The 20,132-nt window shown below is 45.0% G+C and overlaps 1 protein-coding gene across 3 annotated transcripts in view; it reads left to right on the top strand.

Moving 5' to 3' along the window:
• Positions 1-20,132, top strand: part of Adarb2 (adenosine deaminase RNA specific B2 (inactive)) — a 476,386-nt gene that overhangs the window by 388,594 nt on the left and 67,660 nt on the right. For all 3 annotated transcript variants that reach the window (XM_076831487.1, XM_076831486.1, XM_076831488.1), the window contains one exon: positions 15,775-15,889. In XM_076831487.1, coding sequence (XP_076687602.1) covers positions 15,775-15,889 — 115 coding nt within the window. The remainder of the gene's footprint in view (positions 1-15,774; positions 15,890-20,132) is intronic.

Here is a 20,132-nt window from a genome sequence, read left to right as displayed (position 1 = left end):
ACGGAGCAGTGACTTTTCCCCTGGGAATCTTTTCCTCTAGATGCCTTGAAACAGTTCTTGTTTATGACTTCTTCGATCCAGATGAACGCAAACAGCCATGAATCAACCCCAAACCGAGGGCCTCATCTGTTACCATCTTCACACGATCTCGCTAATGAGAATTTAAAGATTCTAATTAAAACCAGACTCAAAAAAATGCCTTTCTGAGCTGATCAGAAAGCACCAATTTAACAAAAACAGAAATATTACATCTTCCCAATGTGGTTTTTAGTTCATTTTCTATGTTTTTCTGGGATTCCAATTTAAAAGTTGATTGTTAAAGCAGAAACTACTATTAAAATATATAAACAGATTTGTGGTCATCTAACATTGTAGGAAATTGTGAACCATTGCCAATTTGTCAAAGGGAGATGGTCAGATATCTTTTCATACAACCTTCATCTTTCATTTATTCAAGATCTACTCAGGATCTCTTACCTTAGACTTGTCTGAAATCCTCTTTTAGTAAAAAGTCCTTGAAAAGCACTTCTGATAGCCTAGTCAAGAGCCAGATGTTGGTGCTCAGACTTATATATCGGGATTTGAATTTTAACCCTCCTCCCCCACACAATCACTAACCCAACTCCAGTTAGTGGGCTGGCTTCTCTGTTGATCACTTCATCCATGAAACAGGGGTGCAAGTACATGTCCTTCCCCAGGGCCTGGCAGCATCTGCAAGTGTCAATGTCAGTGCCTCTGCCTCTTGCCAAGAGGAGGAGTCTACACTGTGCTGCACTGCTTCTTAAGTAACCCTTGAATTTCAGCTGCTCTCTGCCCTCCTCTCTCCCCTGCAGATGCTGCTGAGCTGGACAATGGCCCAACTCATTCACAAAAAAAAAAAAAAAAAAGCAGAGGGCAGAATCTATTTGTCAGACATAGTGTGGACAGGTCAGCTCCTGACATTGCAAAGACTTTGGTACCCATAAAACATCAGCTACTCACATAACTGTGCTCCCCTCTTTACTCCAAGCAGGTCCTTTAATTTTAAAACATAATTTTCTTCATTTTCCCTACCCTTCCCAATTATGTAGAATTAAGACACACTAGCAATCCAAGATGAAATCACCTTAATGCCTATAAAATTGGAATTTTAAAATGCTACCAACCACCAGCCTATTCTATGTCAGTTCTCACCCAGCCTGTCATGGGGGCTGAAGGACCTCCTTTTTCCCTGGCCAAGAGTCCTCTCATCCATCAGAGGGCCCAGAGTACAGGGAACCTATCTGTTCTGGTCCTGGGTTGGACTGGTTGGCTGGGACACATTACCATCCCCACAACAGGTGAGGATAGCTCAATCTCCCATCAAAAGGCCTGTTGTTGCCCCCAGAGTGTTGTGTGGGGTGAGACCTGCATTGACCATGGACAGAGAAGGGAGCCTCAGCACAGGGAGCAGGTGGTTAGCCCTGAGAGACACCAAAGATGGGGGTGAGGTCACCTATCACCAAAGTGGCATTGAGCAAGACATACTAAACTCTCACCGCGAAGGCTCCTGGTTCTCCTCCCAGGAAATAGAATCACCTGTCAGGAAGTCCCTGTCTGTCCAGTTCAGCAGCCCGTGGCCTGTACTGGCTTCCTGCCCTTTGGCTTTTGTGAACAGAGTCCCACCCTCCCCCACCCTCCTTCAGATCCCTCCATGTCTACACAATAGCTGTAAACTTTGGTGTATGTAGAATCTTCTGAGCTGCACCATCAGAAGCCTTGGTCCAGTCAACTGGGGCGGGGCTTCTGGATCTGCAGAAGCCCCCAGGCGCCCCTGAAGTAGGAATTGCTTGCCTGTCTCAGGAAGTCAGGGGTCACTAGCCCCCTTAAACTGCTATGGAGGAAGTGGTCCTAAACCCCAAATTTGTGCAAGAGGCAGATTTGGAGTGTCTCACTTCTGCTCAACCTGAGTGTCCTTACATTCACGAGGCTACAGGCTCATTTTGTCTGGAACATAAGTAGTACCTGGCCTCTCCCCGAATGTTCTCTCCGCAGCATCTCTAAGGTGACACTCGCCAAGGGGTCTGAGTGAGCTGGGGTGAATCCTGGAACCAAAACTCACCGTCTGTGTGCTCTTGGTGAGGTATATTATTTTTCTTAGTCTCAGCTTGTTCATCTATAAAATAATACAGTCATTGCAACTGTCTTAGGATCGTAATGGAGATTCACAGAAATCACACTCACTGATGGTAACTCAGAATAACACCTGATATACAGTGAACTCTGAGAAACATCAGCTACCATTGATCACAAACTGTTTTGTGTTTCCTCTTCCATATCATAGGCCTTTTTATAGAGAGGACCTTGTCTTATTTATCTCTGTATTTCATTAGTGCTTGCTCAATAAACTTTGATTGATTCTTTTCCCCAGGGGACAAGTATAGAGATGAAATAAAAGCAGAAACGCTTGAGAAATAATATTTCCACGATGGCTTCTCCCCAGGCCAGCTTGGAGACAGCGGCTTGTCCACAGGGACAGCTCTGACAAACACCTTGTCAGTTCCTTCTGACGTCCCTTCAGGGGAGGGCTCCAGAGGAAGCGTGCACACATGAAAACCTCCCAGAGGCACAGTCACGTCTTGATCAGAACAAGCCCTGTGCATTTGCCAGACATTGTGATTGCACGTGCTTATCCTTGGGCCTCCAGTCTGATGAGGATGATGAACATGTCAACAGTCACACAAGAATGTGACCTGAGCTAAGAAATCCAAAAGGAAGGAGTACCTAAGTCAGAAGAGAGTGTATCAGGGCACAAGTTCTAACAGTGTGGGACAGCACAACTCCAAATAGCATTTATTTGATGCTTGAAGGTGTTGCCACCTGAGATATTGGCTTCCAAGTTTTAAAAATAAATAAATCGTTTAAAGGCATTAAAAGAGCAAGCAAGGAGTTTAATTGATGAGCATTTCTTCACCAAAAATTTGATTGACGTTTTCACTAAAAAATGACTAACTGAACCAGTTGATATACATGCAATTTCCCCTGAAGTTTGACTTTGAATCCAAAATATACCCAGCATCTGTGTCTGCGCGTGTGGAGTCAAAAGCCCAGAGCATGATTCAGCTCGTTATTCAGGTTCTTCTGAAGTGAACGGCACTGTGAGTGCAATTGTTGGGGGAGAATCACATGGGCAGCTGTGTGTACAGACACTGTTAACCCAGCTGGGGTGGAGAGAAATTCCAGTAAGCCACTTAACACAAATGTTTCAGGAAAGCTGTGCTGACCATGTGCCTTCTCAAAATCCCTGCCCATTTAGCCACTTCAACATGCTGCCTTTGAACAGATCACTACTGAGAACACTTTGATTCCGCCAACGATGCCAATGAGTGTGGAGTGTTTCTGTATTTTTTCCTAAGAACTTTACATTTGCACGAGGTTGGACAATAATAATAACAACAGTTCATATCTGAGTACCAGATGCTGAGCACACAGTACTGGGAACTAGACCCACTATCTCATTCAACCTTAAAACAATCCTGGGTGATGTAGGCACAACTCCTGCTTCTGAGATGAGGAAATTAAGGCATAAATAGTGTTCATGACATCATACAGCGTTAAGAACTAGCTGAGCCAGGATTTAAATCTGGATCAGTGTGACGTCAATGTGCCCGTTTGAAATCCCTGGGCTGTCTAAGCTCTCAGAGTATAGGAATACCTCAACCACACCAGTGTTGCTTACGGCGGCATACAGTGAAGCACCAAAACTTAGTGGCTTACAGGTAGCATGGTGAATTTTGCTTACAAACCATTAGGGGCAGGGATGGCTCGTCTCTGTTCCACATGACATTACATGGGACCGTTCAGAGGGGGAACATGGGACCCACTCACACTTACTGGCAGGAGAGGTCAGTCCAGCTGTAATCAAAGAAATCAGCCTGCCTGGGGCTGGAACCTCAGCTGTACTCCATGAGGCTTCTCCAAGGATTCCCGAGCAAACAAGACACTCATGGGTCACACTTTATGATGCTGTTCACAAATCGCATTGCACCAGACACTCCCCACAGTCAATAAGGAGAGAGCACAGAGCCCACTGCTGAGTGGGAAGTGGGAAGAGTCACTGGTGGGTTGAACCAGTAGGATGGGGATGCTGGTGATCCATCTATACTGTATTTTGCAGTATGTCAAAATATAGTAGCTTCTAGCCTCAGAATCCATGTACGTCCAGCCAGGATACTTCAAATGAGGACAGTCCCCCAAAAAAGACCTTGGAAAACCCACATACAATCCTGTGCTGTTACCTATAGATCATGGTGCTGTCAGTGCTTCTAAAACACATATTTTGTTGTGTCTTTTGGGAACATAGCAAGTTCTCCACCCTTTAAAAAAATGCATTATCCAGAAACATTGTATGGAAATGCCATAGGCAGAGGTCTCTGCCATAATTCAGAATCTCAGACCCAAGGTCATTATTATGATGTGAAGAACCCAATGATGCAGAGTTGCTAATTGCTCCCTGCTGGTTGCACAGTTGGGAGAAGACGGTGGCAGAACTTACCCATTTCTGATTCCATACTGAGGGATTTCCTTCTCTACCATGCCTATGATAAAAGGTTTTCACTTCTCATGCCTTCATCCAAAGTTGTTGTTGGTCTCTAGGTAATTTGAAATATAGATTAATTGAATAGTCAGGTCATTTGAATTATTTAGTTGGACAGTGATTTTTGCCAGTCCCTGATCTTGAAATTAATGAGGATTTGTTGTAATTTTTAGCAAACAGGACTCCTCACCAAGTCAAAAAGACTGCCATTCCCACAGAAACATGGAGGAATACTAAGATGGAAGTCGGGGAAGTCCGTTTTCTCAGATTATCCCCGAGGCTTCCACTTGCTTTCTGGCTGGGTGATTTTTCTGGCAGCCTTTCTCCAGCTTAGAAGGCTTGGATTATTCCAGAGGGGGGACTAGTCTATTGAACAGCACTGAAGATGTGCTCCATGTCCATGTGGCCGTTCAGTGGGGGAACATGGGACCCACTCATACTTACTGGCAGGAGAGGTCAGTCCAGCTGTCATCAAGGAACTCAGCCTGCCTGGGGCTGGAACCTCAGCTGTACTCCATGCATGCACTTCCTCTGCTGTATGCAAGCCCAAGTTCCTTCTCACCTTCCCCCACATCACCCCAATATGCTGCAAAACAGAGTTCAAGGAGAAAGGAACAGTGGAGAATGTGCTGCTATTGGTTTCCAGATTCAGTCTTACCCCACCCATATGCAAATCTAACCTTTTTGATATTTCAGCATGATAAATCCAAAGACAGGATTTCAACAGGAAAATATTTACTAAAGGCTTTCTCCCTTATAATCTATTGATTTTAATATCCCTACCACTTTGGCTGAATGTCAATTTTACCCCAAGGACTGCTGTTGCAAATTTGAGCACATTTTATTTATTTATGCCATTCAAAATATTAGTATTAGCAATGCACCAAGTTTGAGTCTTGCAATGTTCCCATTTAAAGTTTATTTTTCTGATTTGAATAATGCCCGTAATTTGCCATGGTAATCTGGGCCAACAGGCAACACAAAGCACAAGCGAACACAGCATTTTGTTTTATTCTTCGATGAAGTATGGTAACGCACAGCTCAGTAACTATGGAGCCGCTTCCTCACTTAACCTTTGGAATCGGAAGCACCTGATTATCACCATCATTTAACAAGATGCCAAATCATCTCCCCTATGACCATTTCTGTTCCAAATGTCCAACCTGTGCCAATTTGTGCATTAATAGCTTCCGGGCTGGTATCTCAGATCTCTGTTATTCTGGGTTTCGAGGGTAGCTCAGGGCATCACCTCAAGATTCCACCACCACCACTACCCATCTCAAGACTAGCAAACATCCCTCCAGCCCTGTTAGAAGCCAGCTGCTCTGTCAGGTTTTACTGGGAGGTGTCTGTCCCAGCAGTATAAGCTCTGGCTGGGAGAACAAGAATGGCTGTGGAAGATACATCAGCCCCCTGTGCTACCAAGGGACCCTTTAGCAAGCATTTCCTAAATTGCTAAATCACCAACAATAATGAGTACAGCTGGATGTCCCTCTTTTTCATATTTAACAAAGAATTTATGTTGCGAATGACTCTTCTGTTGATTTTTCAGCCTTTTTTGAGCAGGTTTTAGAGTTTCCCTGTGGAGGGCTTTCTAAATTGCAAAGCGTCATCTTACTATCCTTTGTCCAGCCTCTCTCAGCCCCTCCCCAGCTCCCCTGTCCACTGAGGGAGATGGGGTGTCTGGATGGCAGCCCACGTCACCCTGAGATTGTCTAGAGGGGCCTCCCCATGGGAGACTCTCTACCCTTCCCCTCAGTGACTAAATGGGCTGGACCGTGGAGGGTCCCCTTCACTCAAGGACCAAAGCTCAGCTATGCAGACAGGCTTCACTTTTAATTTCTAAGGATTTATAGCATATTGTGAGATTTGTGTTCTGAGACCTTTAAGCGCAGCAAATAGTGTGTGTTAAGATTGACAGCCGCAACTCAACACCCAGACTTCAACAACTCCATTTCTGCCTCAACTACTCATAATTGCTTTCAAACTTTGGCCAAATGACCAAAGCATCCCACGCTTTAGTTTCTGCATGCATATGGCAGGACTCATCCCTGAGAATACAGTCGTTGGTGGAATAAAATGACCAACAGTCCCCAGCAGAGCTCTAGGAAAATAAAGAGCCTGGAAAGAGCGTTGTGCCCATGCACAGTGTGATGTATTACGCTCCCAGGCAGTGACTGTCCCACTTTACTCCAAAGAAGACCACAAACTACAGACCTCACAATGACTCAGGCCCCCTTTGAGATACCAGGGTATGTGGCCCCTTTCACACGTAGCTCAGTTACACCACAGAGCAGGGTCCCTTGGTAAACAGCCCCTTGGCCACCAGTTGACATCTGAGCTCCATGCGGTAGGAGTAACTGCTTGGTTCTCTTGGGGAGTGGGTGTCCCCAATAAGAGTATCTGGACCCGGGAGAGTTCCTTAGGGATTCTTTAAAGATGAACCCTATGGCTTGGCATCTGGAGCTGTGCTTTGACCTGGCAGCCTGTCCAATCACTTTCTCATCATTTACTCTGCACAGATTCTCCCTTGGACCAGACTGATATACCCCTTGCCAGATCCCAGAAGCAGGCTTCCCACCTTTGCATTTCCTCAGATGATGGCTTCCCTAGATTTTCCTGCTCCTCTTACTCCTGCAAATTTAGATTATATGACTCCTTCAAAGCCCAGGGAGCCTTCACTGACCATCCTACCTCCAACCCCACCCAGAAGTGGCCTGTGTATATATCTACATAGATGCACTAATGAGCTGCATGGGACACATGTGTCATAGGCCATCTCCACCTGCACATTGATCCACATGATCACTAACAAAAATAGATAATGGCAGTGCTAACCATGAAGCAGTATTCAAGGATCAATTTAAAAAAAAAAAAAAAAAGAAACTTTAAACATTTGGAAAGTGTTGGGCAGGTAGAGCCTTCAGTGGCATTCACTGTAATTACCATTAACCAACGCAGATTCAATTAAAATCATAAGCACTTGTCTTGCATATATAGACATAAATAGGAGACAGGCAAAGGACAAGATAAGCTATATCAAGAAAGAGTGCAGATCTTGCCAGGCATGGTACTGCACATCTGTAATCCCAGTGACTCAGGAGGCTGAGACAGGAGGATCACAAATTCAAAGCCAGCCTCAGCAACTTAGCCAGACCCCAAGCAACTTACCAAGACCCTTTCTCAATTTTTTAAAATTATTTTTTAAAGGATTGGGAATGTGGCTCAGAGGTTAAGCACCCCTGGGTTCAATCCATGGTTCAAGAAAAAAGGAAAGAAAGAAAGAAAGAAAGAAAGAAGGAAGGAAGGAAGGAAGGAAGGAAGGAAGGAAGGAAGGAAGGAAGGAAGGAAAGAAAGAAAGAGTACAGCTTCTAAATGCTGTAGGAGTCTGGCGAAAAATGAACACCAAGGTTGCAGACATCTGAGAAGCCTTTATAAAAGTTCTGGCCTTCCAACTTTGAGAGAGCAGCGTAGGGTTGTTTGCCTACCTTGTATAAAGCAAGTGCAAAGTTCAAGTAGACTGACACAGTACACATGGGTCACAAGCATCACATTGCTACTTCAGAGCCTCAGACATTGGCACTGAGTGAAAGGCTATTCAACGACAGTACAGATTTCTTATAATATACAATGAGGTGTCTAGGTCCTCAAGGTCAAGGGAAAGTATCTTCCATTCATCTTGAAAGTAATAATACAACATAACTTGGCCCATGTGCTCAGAAAATACTCTAGAAGTTAAGTGGTTTGGTGCTGAATTTGAACACATCTATCAATCCTATGAGATTGAATGAACTCCCTGAAGCTCTATAAGCACACCTTGAAATTTGAAATTATAAAATTAATCAGTCACAAGTTTGTTTCTGAGCATTTTAGCTCCTTCTACAGTAAACCAAGTGCCAGGTGGGGAAGAAAATCAGGTTATTGCAAAGTCTGATTAGTTGGGTTTACAGTAACCAACATTGACTGTATATATTAAGTCCCATGTGATTAAAGCATTACAGGCTCCTAATGTGAAATTAGACAAGTGAATATGCCTCTCTATATGAACTCCAATTTTCTGTCTCACTTCTAAGCCCCATGTAATCAAGAACAATGTCATTTACATACCCAAATGCAACTATGAAAAACTACATACAGCTGCAATCATGTATGTTATTTAATTAAAAGCCAATCACTTAAAATAGCTGTGCTGTGGAGACAGCAGGCAAGGGATGGGGCTTCCTTTAAGAAATAGGGTACAGAACAGAAAACCTCCAGGGCTTGCTTTCTCTGGACCTTTCCAAAGCCATTTTTTTTTCCTCCAAAACTCCAGCGAGTCAGTAAGAAGAAAACTTGGGACCACCTAACAGATGTTCTTCTTCCTGATAGATAATGATTATTTATAATCTCTCCTCCTTCAGCTTTGAAAAACCAGAAAAACTAAGGGTCATAGTTCCATAAATAAAAATTCTCTAAAATTATCCCTTTCAAACCTGTTTCAATTGACCTCAGTTTACCAATAAGATATGTGTGTTTGAATAAACACAAAGGTGTTGTAGACCTCTGACCCACACATAGAAACCAAGCAGAGCTGGGCGTTGTGGGGTGCACCTGCAGTCCCAGCTAGCCACTCTGGAGGCTAAGGTGAGAGGATCACTTGAGCTCAGGAGTTTGGAGCCAGCCTGGGCAACACAGCAAGACCTCAACTAAAAAAAAAAATCAACCAGGTGGTCCTGAAAGGATGGAGAGGAGAGCAAAACCTGAAGTAGATATGGCACTAGCCCAACCTATTCTGAAGCCACTGCTCAGCAACAGATAAGAATAAATTTGGAACTGGATTATTAATGGAGGTGAGCTCCCCCCGCCACCATGATCTTAATAAGGAAGTGAAGACCTATCATGTTGGAGCCCCTGAGCCAGACTTGTGAAGGTGGCCATGGGAAGGAATACCAGCTAAATATCAAAGAGATAAATTCTCACCAACCAACTGAAAACCTCTCTATATTTTCATTAGTTCAGCACCCAAAGTAAGAAAAGTTAAAGAAATCTTTTCCTTTTATCTTAACATTCACCTTTCTATAACATTAGTGAAAATATATGCTTAATATAAATGTCATGAACCCCTTGGGGAAAAAAATGTTTCAAAATAATAAAGAGAAAAATATTATAGGGGAGGAATTGATTTTTGTATCTTCCTGGAGCCTGCCTGGGTTTGGAGGCCAGTCAACCAGCACCTTAGCACCAAGAAAGGAAGTAGTCAGGTTAAATGAGGTCCTGAGGGTGGGGCCCTGATCCAATAGTGTCAGTGTCCTTATAAGAAAAGACAGCAGAAAGTTCTCTCTCTCTCTCTCTCTCTCTCCCCCTCCCTCCCTCCCTCCCTCCCTCTGTCCCTCTCTCCCTCCCTCCCTCCCTCTCTCTCTCCCTCTCTCTCTCTGCCTAGGGTATCATTGTCACCCAGGGGACATGAAGGGCAAAGCATCAAGCCAAAGGATTAGTCTCAAGCCTTAAAACTGAATGGAGTGTGATTCTGCAATCTGTACAATTAGGAAAAATGAGAAATTATACCCCAATGATACATTGCTTAGGACAAACTACCTCCTTCTTTCTTGACATTTCTCCCTTCTGGAATGTGTCTCTCCTGTGTCTATCATGCCAATGCATTTTGGAAGCATAGAACTTGTTTGCTTTCACAGGTTCACATCTAGAGGGGAATTTTGCCCCCAGATGAATCATATACCTGGAGTCTCACCCATACCTGATGTACAAACTCTTTAGATGAAATCTTAGGACTTGAGACTTTAATGTCAATGCTGGAATAAGTTAAAACTTCTGAGACTGATGAAATGAATGTGTTTTGCCATGCAAGAAGAAAAGGGCTTGGAGAAAGGGTCAAAGTGGTACAGAATGGATGTTTGGGTCCCCCAAAATCATATGCTGAGCCCTAGTCGTCAATATGGCTGTTTTTGGAGGTGAGACCTCTAAGGGAAATAGCTATAGTTAAAAGAGATCATCAGAGTGGGTCTTTGTTGTCCTTAAAAGAAAAGACAGATACTGATAAGCTTGCTCTTCTTTCTCTTGTCGCATTCAAAAAAAAAGGAGGCTGTGGGAGCACACAGCAATGAGATTCATCTTGCCAACACCTTGATCTGGGGCTGTCAGCCTTTGGAACTGTGAGAAAATAAACTTCTGTTGTTTAAAGCCACACAATCTGTAATCTGTAGCCGTTTGAGCCGAAAAAGACTATTAAAGTTGTGGGGGGAGATGAAAAACATTTTCCAGATTTTTTTCCCCGACATTTCTGCCCTTTAGACAGCCACTTCCTGTCTAAAGTTCACCCCTGATCATTTCAAGGGTTCACACACTCAGCCCTCTATTCCAGTTTTGCGCCCTGATTGGTGTCATCTGGGATCACACACAGTGCCAGGGAAGGGCTGAGAAAGTGCAACACCAAGGTGAGCCATGTCCCCAACCAGGAGTGCAACATTAAGTTGAGATTGTATCATTAAAGCTGGAAATGGTTAGAAAACTATAGGAGACAAAATATTCATAAACCCCTGCATGGACGTTGCCAGTGCTGTAACCACAGTGGACTGCAGAAGCCTGAGAGGACCTCCAAATGCTGAAAGTAAGAAACATTTTCAGCTGAGATAGGATTTTAGAGACAAATGGAGTGAGCTTGACTGATTTAGAAACAGGGTCTGGCACTAGTGGTGCACACAGGTATGAGGAGGACAGAATGCCCCACCCTGGAGGGAAGCAGTCACACCAACTGGAGCTGTCCCTCCCAGGACCAAGTGTGCACCATGCAGCACCCAGCACCGTGGTCTTACAGCTGGCAGCTGCGTCCCAGGCCCCCTGGAGACTGCTGGGTTGGGGGACACTCACCAGCAAAGTCACCACGCTGTTTTGCTCAGTTTGAGGCTGTCTCTGCTTGCCAGAGGTCCTTGTCACTCTCTGAAGAGCACAGCCCACCTGAAGTCCCATTGGCCTATGTGCTTTACCAAGTGGAGTGAGCCAAAAAGCCCTCATCTGTGGAAATGCTGAAATCCAAAAGGAAATGTGATTTGTTCTGCTTCAGCATTTCCTCAAATGATGCCATTAGAGAATGGCTGTGGCTCAGGGCTAATTAGTTCAGAATGGGTGCAAAGCATCCTGGGATACAGACCTGGAGGGTGTCCAGGGACCATGGGGCCTCTGTGTGCAGCGTGGCCCTTCTCAGGATGACAGTGCACATTCAGTCATGTTTCGTTAGCAATGGTACTGATCCAAACCCAGAGGAAACTAAGCACTTGAGGGGTCTCCAGAGAGTCCCGCTCTTCCTCAATACGATCTAGTCACCATGTCAGCATGAAGGGTCTGAGTCAAATCTGTTGGGTTTAAGTTCTGTGTCTGCCACATTCGGGCCATGTGATTTGGCTCCATTGCTTCACTGATTTAAAAGGACAATATCAGTGCCTCCCTTGTGAGGATTAAATGGGGCAATGCATATGTAGGACCCAGCACCGTGCCTGGCACATGTAAGTCTCTGCTATTGCTGTTTTGGTATTTGCCCATCTCTAAAGGAAGCAGAGCTGTCCTTAGGTTTCCAGAGCACAGCCAGTTAACACATACTCTCTGACATTTCTTCGTGGTTTGGGGACAGCTTATTCTGAGGGCCTTAGGGAGCCCTATCCAGCAGACACACAGTACCATTGGGCAGTCTCATCACCCTTGGACATGGAGAAACTTGATTTTGTAAAAAATAATTGAAAGCACCATTTAGAATATCTCGGTGGAACACACAATGCACAGGAATCAGTTGCCCAGCATAGTGAGATATTTTAGAAGAAAAAGGTATAACTTTGCCCTTGAAGCACTTAAAATCTTGGGGAGTGGAGATTAACATACGTGAACAATTTGAAATTGACTCCAGAGGGTGAAAGGACAAGAGACAGACTGTACGGTTCACCCTCTGCCCACACGATGCATCCCAACCACCTACGGGAAGTCATTCCCCACAGTTGAAGCTCAGGTGCTTCTGCCAGTAAAACAGCTGATGGATTTCTCCTCAATTGTTGATGTTCAGAGAGAGCTGTTCAGAGAGATGGCACAATTCATTCTTTTACCTGAGAAATAGAAGTTTGCAGAAAGAAATGTACCAAATTCCTCTCTTCCTTCAAGTTTTATCTCAAACATCAGCGTTAGACAAAGATTCTCTGGACCCTTTGACCAGATGGGAGTCCTTACAACTTCCTGCCTGAACCCCACCTGCTTCAGGCCCAGGGACCAGCCTCGCCCTGCTTCCCAGACCCAGCCCAAGGCCTTGCAGTGCACAGGACTCCATCCATCTCCAGGGTCCAGGCCAGGGCTGTCCTTTTGAACCTGGACCCAGGAATACTTCCTCCCTCCAGAGACACCTAGCAGCCCTGAAAGTGTAGGGATGGGGGTCCCACGTTTGCCACAGGCCACCTGTGATAGGGGCTACTATTTTCTCTTTGTTATTCATTTGGATAAGGGGCTGAGTGGCTGATTTTCAAACGCCAAGGTGATGGCTGAGGGCTTTGGGATTCTCACTCTGAGAGCTTCACTCCCCCTGGAGGTAGGAACTTTACAGGCAACCTGTCCCTTAACCACCCCTCCCCCAGCCCCAGCTCAGAACTTGGCTCCAAGTTCTCAAGAGGCTCAGGTGGTGTTAGATGATCTCCACTCCGAAGAGTTCTGATTTGTTGTCAGACCCTGTCTTTAGATGGAGGAGTCCCCTTCTTGGTGAGGCCCAGGGACAATTATGAGACTCTTGTCTACTGACTGGCCCTGTGGACATTCATCCATGACCACAACGCTGTGATCTGAACACCCAAGGAAAACAGATCAACACTTTCCTCTTCTCATTCAAATTAAGAATTAGGTTCCTCCAAACCAAGAAGTGGAAATTAACCAAATTCATGCCTCTGTGAAAAACGGCCCCTCTTTTACAGTATGAAGTAGAAGGACAAGATGCAGGGGGCAGCCCCCAAAAGACACATTGGATCTGATGACAGTGACCATATTTGGAAAATAGGTCTTTGCAGGTGTAACCAGGTTAAGAATTTTGAGATGGGCTCATCCTGGATTACCCGGGTGGGTCCTAAATGCTTTGATAAGTGTATTTATAAGACATGAAAAGGAAAAGACACACACGTAGGGGAGAAGATCACAGGAAGACCAGCAGAAATTGGAGCAATGTGGCCCAAAGCCCAGGAATTCCCGGAGCCACCAGAAACTGGAAGAGACAGGAGGGATCCTGTCCTGCTGCCTTGGGAGAGAGTGGGCCCTGCTGACCTGATCTTGGGCTTCAGCCTCCAAAGCTGTGAGAGAATAAATCCCTGTCGTCCAGATTTTCCCAGCGGCTCCAGGACCCAGCACACAGGGTATCTGGGGAACATAGACTGTCCTCTATGGACCTCAATTTTCAGGACATAAAAGAACAACCTAAAGCAACTTCCAAGTTTCTACAATTTCATGTCTCTGTGGCTTCACACCAAATAGCCTGGGTGGGAGGAGCAGCCAGGGAGATCTCAAGTACACAGTGGTGCCCCAAAAGCCAGGGCTTGCTCTCTTTCCTCTCCTCCCAGCATCAACCACAGTGTGTGTGGCATCTGTCCTACACAGGGTTTCCATATTTACTTAAGGTGCATTTGAAGAGCAACAAGCACTCGCCAGCACAGCTGCAGTACTTCAGGGAAAGGCCCAAGAATCCCAGAGGATGCATCCAGAAGAGACAGCACAGGCCCTCCCTCTCTGCTGCCCACCTTACTGCCCACTGAGGACTTGGGAGGGGAAGAAGCATCAGATTATTTTTGCAGCAGGTGGTAGCACTATTTTCACATGGATATGTTTTATTGCATAAAATGGGATTAAAAAAAAACTCTTTATGTCTCTTATCTTTTTATATCAGAAATCTGTCTATATCTGCTTTCATGCCTTGTACAATATCAAAATATACCTTTTAGAAATATGAAAACCCAGCCATCCCCCAAAATGAACTGCTTACCCACATTATGGATACACTGATGGTTTGATTTGGCCACATAATGGTTTTGTCAATGCAGCAAAGACTGAGGGAAAATACACGATAAAAGTAATAGTTACAAGCATCATTTTTAGCACCTGCCAAGTGTGCGGCACTGAGCTAAGCATTTAGGGAGAACCGATTCATTCACTCCTCACAAAAACACTATCAGATGGAAATGAAAAACAGGGCTCAGGGGTTTTGAATGACTTGCCCAAGCTTAGAGGTTACAGAACCTAGACTCCTAGCAGGTTTCCCTGCTCCAAGGCTTGTGACAGTCACTCCACTCATGTTGTCCCCAGTGACAAGTCATGGGGCCCCACATTTATGCCAAGGTGATGTTTTAATCACAGGACCTGGAGTGGTTGGAGGAAGGGTGACCACAAAGCCACGCTTTCTGGGCTGTGCAGCTTTGTTGCCATTCATGCACTGCTTTTACAGAGATGTGGGCTGGCTTTAGGACAGCTCGGTAGGGGAGATTCCAGCTTGGTGTGTTTACTTCTGTGTATGCATTTGTGTGTGTGTGCTTGTGTGCGTGCATCTATGTGTATACATGCATGTACCTGTATCTACATATGCACACATGTGTACATGCATTGTGTATTATGGGTGCATGCATATACTTGTATGTACACATGTTTTGTGTATATGCACATGCTGTGTGCAATGTGTGGTCTGTGTGTTCATGTGCACATTTGCAGGAAGGTGAGAGAAGACATTGGGACATGAGCTGCAAAGAGCTGTTCAGCCTGGAGAGTACCCTGTGAGATGTGCCCACTAGTTAAAAACTGGGTCTGTGATACTGAGAAGAAAGGGTGGCCAGTTGTCCAACATGTGCAAATCCTCCCTCCCCTATCAGGATGCTTTCTATCAACGTCTACCTGAAAGACTCCTGGGAACCTACTGCTCTGGGACAGGAGATGTGGGGGAAGGAATTGAGCACCATTCCCATGCTGAGGTCTCTTGACCAGGCACAGGTCTGGATTTCTGCCATGGGTGTCATTGGGAGTTAATCACAATCAACTCCTTCCTAAGGCCATTGGGCAAAGCCATACAGATAGCAGTCACATGCATGTGACGGCAGGAGGTGCTCTGTGAGGGGCATCCCGGATGCCTGCATGGGGACGAGGCTAAGAAGGAAAGGACACAGAGCAGTTGTCCACCAGCTGCTTCTGCTCACACATCAAAGAGCCCTGGTGCTTGTGTCTTTCAGGAATTCGCCGACTCCGTGTCCCAGCTGGTCACGCAGAAGTTCCGTGAGCTGACGGTTGGCCTGACATCTGTGCATGCCCGCCACAAAGCACTAGCAGGCATCGTCATGACCAAAGGTAACCACCTCTTCCTCTCCCTGTGGAGATTTTCTTCTTCAAAGAAAGGAGTGTTCGAGTTTTCCTGACTTGGGGGCCAGCATATCCCCTGTACCCACAGAGATATGGCAAGAAAGACAATACGGAACCGAGAAATCGGGGGCCAGCACTTACCAGCAGCACCCCGCAGGCAGTAGTGGCACAACTCACCTGCCAGGGCCCATCTGCATGAGCTCCTGTCAGTCCCTTGGCTATCAAGGCCTTGGTTGATCTGACCCATTAGGCATGTCCCCATTTTCAAGAATGATGCTGTATTTGTAAAAGCTGGAGTCTGAGGCCAGACCAGGCCACCAAAAAAGTCACCTGAAGCTGATAGGTAAGGAGTTGGCCCAGCCCTGTCAGCCCCAAAGTGCCCACAACCAGGACCTGATGCTTCCCCTTGTGCAGATCACGTGTGTCACCATAGGTCTTGGCTCCAGGGCACGGAGGTGGAACCCACTTGGACAAGGGAGGTGGAGGTGACCTTTCAGAAGGATGTCAATTGTCAAGGTGTCTGTCTCCCATGGCTATGGCATCTATAGGCCTGTCTGAATGCAGACTCCATGCATCAGTCCATGGTGGGCGAATAGAAGAAGGGAAAGGAGGGGACATACAAGGACATCATGGAGCAGGAAACCAAGAGGGGACTTAGAGGAACAAAGGGGGACACTAGGGAATAAGGGACACAGAAAAGACACAAGGGGCTGTGGAGGAGACAAAGAGTAACACAGATGGGACATAGAGGGACACAAGGAGGACATAGAGAGAACACAGGGGGAGGGGACACAGGGGAACGGAAACCAAAAGCAGGGGTCACAGAGGATATGGGGGAAACAGAGAGAAGATTGGGGGAGATTCAGGGAGAGACACAGGAACAGGGGAGGCAGAGGGGACCTAGGAGGATGCAGAAGATGCAGAGGGACACAGAGTGATACACGGGGACACGGGACACAGGGGACACCAGAGGACACAGGGGGACATGGGGAAACATGGAGGAATGCACAGAGACCCAGGGTCACATCGCAGAGAATCTGCCCTCTTGCTGGGGTGTAAACCTGCCCAGGAATTTCCTCCTTTCTGTCAAGTCTCCAACCCAAACTGATCCCAGAGATGGAATTCCATTCTACAAAACAAGACTGACCCGTTCAGGAAGGTCAGCTCTTTAATAAGGTCAGGAAAATTAATCAGATTTGTGGAAATATCAAAGTACTAACCTATAGTCATTAACCAGCTGGTTATTCAAATTAACTATTTTTATTTCCAAAGTTTTACCTGAGTTTTAATGGCCTGCTAAAAAACGACTTTGGGTCATTCAACACTCACACATGACCCTGCAGCACAGGCAGAGGCCAGGACTGAAAAGAACATGTATCTACCGTGTCCAAAGATATGCAAAATCAGTTTTAAAAATCAGATGGTTGGCATGGGTTTCCTGTCATTCTAGACCGCTGGGGGGCCTCTCCAATGAGCAAGAACATTGGAGGGGGAGCAGAGCGCTCAGGACCCTGTCTTAGCCGTGGCACAGGGCAGGTTAATGATTTAGTCTTTCCAGTTCAGGTCTCTTAGTAAAATGGAACAGCAAAGCTTCCTCCCAGTGTCACTTGTTGAGAAATACAAAGTGTATAAAATGTTCAAAAGGTGAACATTACTTTATAAATACAATGCACTGGTCTAAGCCAAAACTGTTCCGTTTTGTCAATGATAACATTGCATGTGGTGACATAAATAAATAAATAAATATATATATATATATATATATGCCTTTTACCTGTTTGCCAAGTCATTTAGTCCCTGAATCATAGTTTCTGTGGATGGGACCTACTTCTGTCCCTGACTACTCCCTCAGAAACATCTGCCCGTAGGAGCTATGACATCTGCTTCTACTCTAGACCCACTGTCTTCTTCAATGTCCTTCTTCTCTTCTGTTTTTTTTTCTTCCTTGTGTCATTGTACCCTTGGGGGGTAGAGGGGGGGAGTCCTTTTAAAAAGTGAATAGGAGATGAATTTGAGGAATCATGCCTCAAGATGCCTTGAACTGGTTCTCATACTACCTTAATAGTTGCTCCACATGAGAAATTTTAAGCTCAAAATTATTTTCTCTCAGTATTTTGAAGTGTTTTTTTTCCATTGTCTCTTATCTAATAAATCTATTGAGAAACATTATAGATCTGACTGACATCCTCTTTGCAGGGACCAGCACCCACCTTGGCCCAAGGAAGGAAAGGTCTTTTTTTTTAAACTTGGGCATTTTGTAATTTCCTAAGAATACTCGTGGGTGTCAGCCTTTCACCTTCCCTGACATATTCAAGCTGCTTGTGTATTTTTTTCTTGTATCAGTTCTTTGACGAATTCATTCCTTCATACACATTTTTGTTGAATTTTCAATATTCTGAACTAATCAACTAATCAATTAATCATCTTTTCCCTTTTTTACTTTCCGTCTCTTTGGTCTTTTGTTTTTGCAGATTTCTTAATTTATCATAAAGATCTTCCACTGTACCCCCTAATTCTTGCAGTCTATTTTTTTTATTCAAGACTCTCCTTAATCTCAGGGTCCTCCTTTTTCAAGGATTACTCTTCTTGTTTTGTAGATGTGATGACTTTATGCATTTCTCTGGGGAGACTCACCAGCACACGTCTAAGTTCTCTTCTGTCCTCTGATTGGTGTGACTCCTCTGGGACTCATGGCTCTTTCTTATCTTCAGTCTTGCTCTTTTATCCTGCTTATGGTTTTTGTCTGAATATTTGTACTTGTGAATAAAATATCCTATCAATGGTCCTAGACCCCAGGCACAAGTTTCCTCTGCCCTTGTGCAGGTTGACCAAGTTTCCCAGCAGGCCCGGCCACATGAAAAGACTGGCTGGCACCCCAGGTCTGGTCAGCTGCTGCCCCCTCAAGCTGGGTGAGTGGTAATGAGCCTCTAGTCACCAAATGAGGAATGTTCTGCTCTGTGAGGCAATCCTTCCATCAAGTCTCCTCACTTTTCTCAGGCAGTTCCTTCCATTCCTTAACCATGAGATTCTTCATTTCTCATCCCAAGAGAAAGCTTCAATTCTCAGGTGTCCTCTCCAAGGAGCATTTGGCCAATGGGGGCCACCATATACTAGAGCATCATTCAATGCATCCCGCTTTCGGGTCTGCACTTGCTCCTGGCTTGAGGACCTGCGGACTCTGAGCCTGAAGCTCCCTAGGTTCAGCCTCAGAGACAGAGATTCCTCTTCCCAGCAGCTGATATTTGGAGCGGTTCTTTCCATTTCAGCCTCTGCAAACTCCCACCCATTTTACATCTTCTAGGAGACTCTGAGAAGCTCTCCAGCCATCTCCTGATCACACCATATATCAGATTTGTTCCCTTTTGGGGATGTTTCATTTCAATGGGTTCCAGAAAGGGAGAAGAAAACACAGTGTTGTTCACACTCTTGCACTGACACTGGACAGCATTAGTGGGCTCTGCGGTCAAGGAACAAACAGCTTTGTGAAGAAAGTCCAGTATTTCCATGAGAAAGTGGTTCTTGAAGGAGTCATTGATGATGGTGACTTTATTTGATATGCACATTTATCATAGTGATAGTATTTTCACACACGTCAATCAATTTGATTGACACAACCCTGGGAAGTGGGAAAAACAGGGCTTTTTGCTGGCACTTTGAAGAACTATAGACAATAAAACCAAGAGGCTAAGTAGCTTTCCTAAAGTCATAACAGTAGGAGGAAGGGCAGAACTAAGATGTGAGTTGTGGAGTCCTGATCCTTTGTGGCCTCTGGTCTCCTTTAGACACATACATCAGGATCTGGGGATAACAATGCATGTTCTTTATGTATAAAATTATTTTTCCAAGTTTATTAAATAAATAGGAAAAAAAAGAGTTTTCTAGTGTATATTTCCAGGAGATTATGTTTAAACCTTTGTTTTGCTAGCCTGGCCTGCAAAACATATTCAGGAGCTCTGGTTTTCACAAATAATATTTCCTATTTTTGCTAACGTGAAGCTTTCATCATTCCATAAATTCTCTGGATTTTTAAGTGTCCTGGAAAATAATACACACTTCTGAAAAACAGCCTGGTCAAGTTGAAATTCACTAAAATGTTTCAGGGTAATTGCTGAGAATGTTAGACACTCTGGGCAACCACCAGTCCCGTCTTATTGGAGGAAATATGAAAGGAACAATTCATTGAACAAGAGTCACTCATTTTTGCAAGTTCTGAAGTGAAGAGTGTGGTTTG

This window comes from Callospermophilus lateralis, chromosome 13, assembly GCF_048772815.1.
Source record: "Callospermophilus lateralis isolate mCalLat2 chromosome 13, mCalLat2.hap1, whole genome shotgun sequence".
NCBI lineage: Eukaryota > Metazoa > Chordata > Mammalia > Rodentia > Sciuridae > Callospermophilus > Callospermophilus lateralis.
This window is presented reverse-complemented; position numbering and strand designations above follow the sequence as displayed.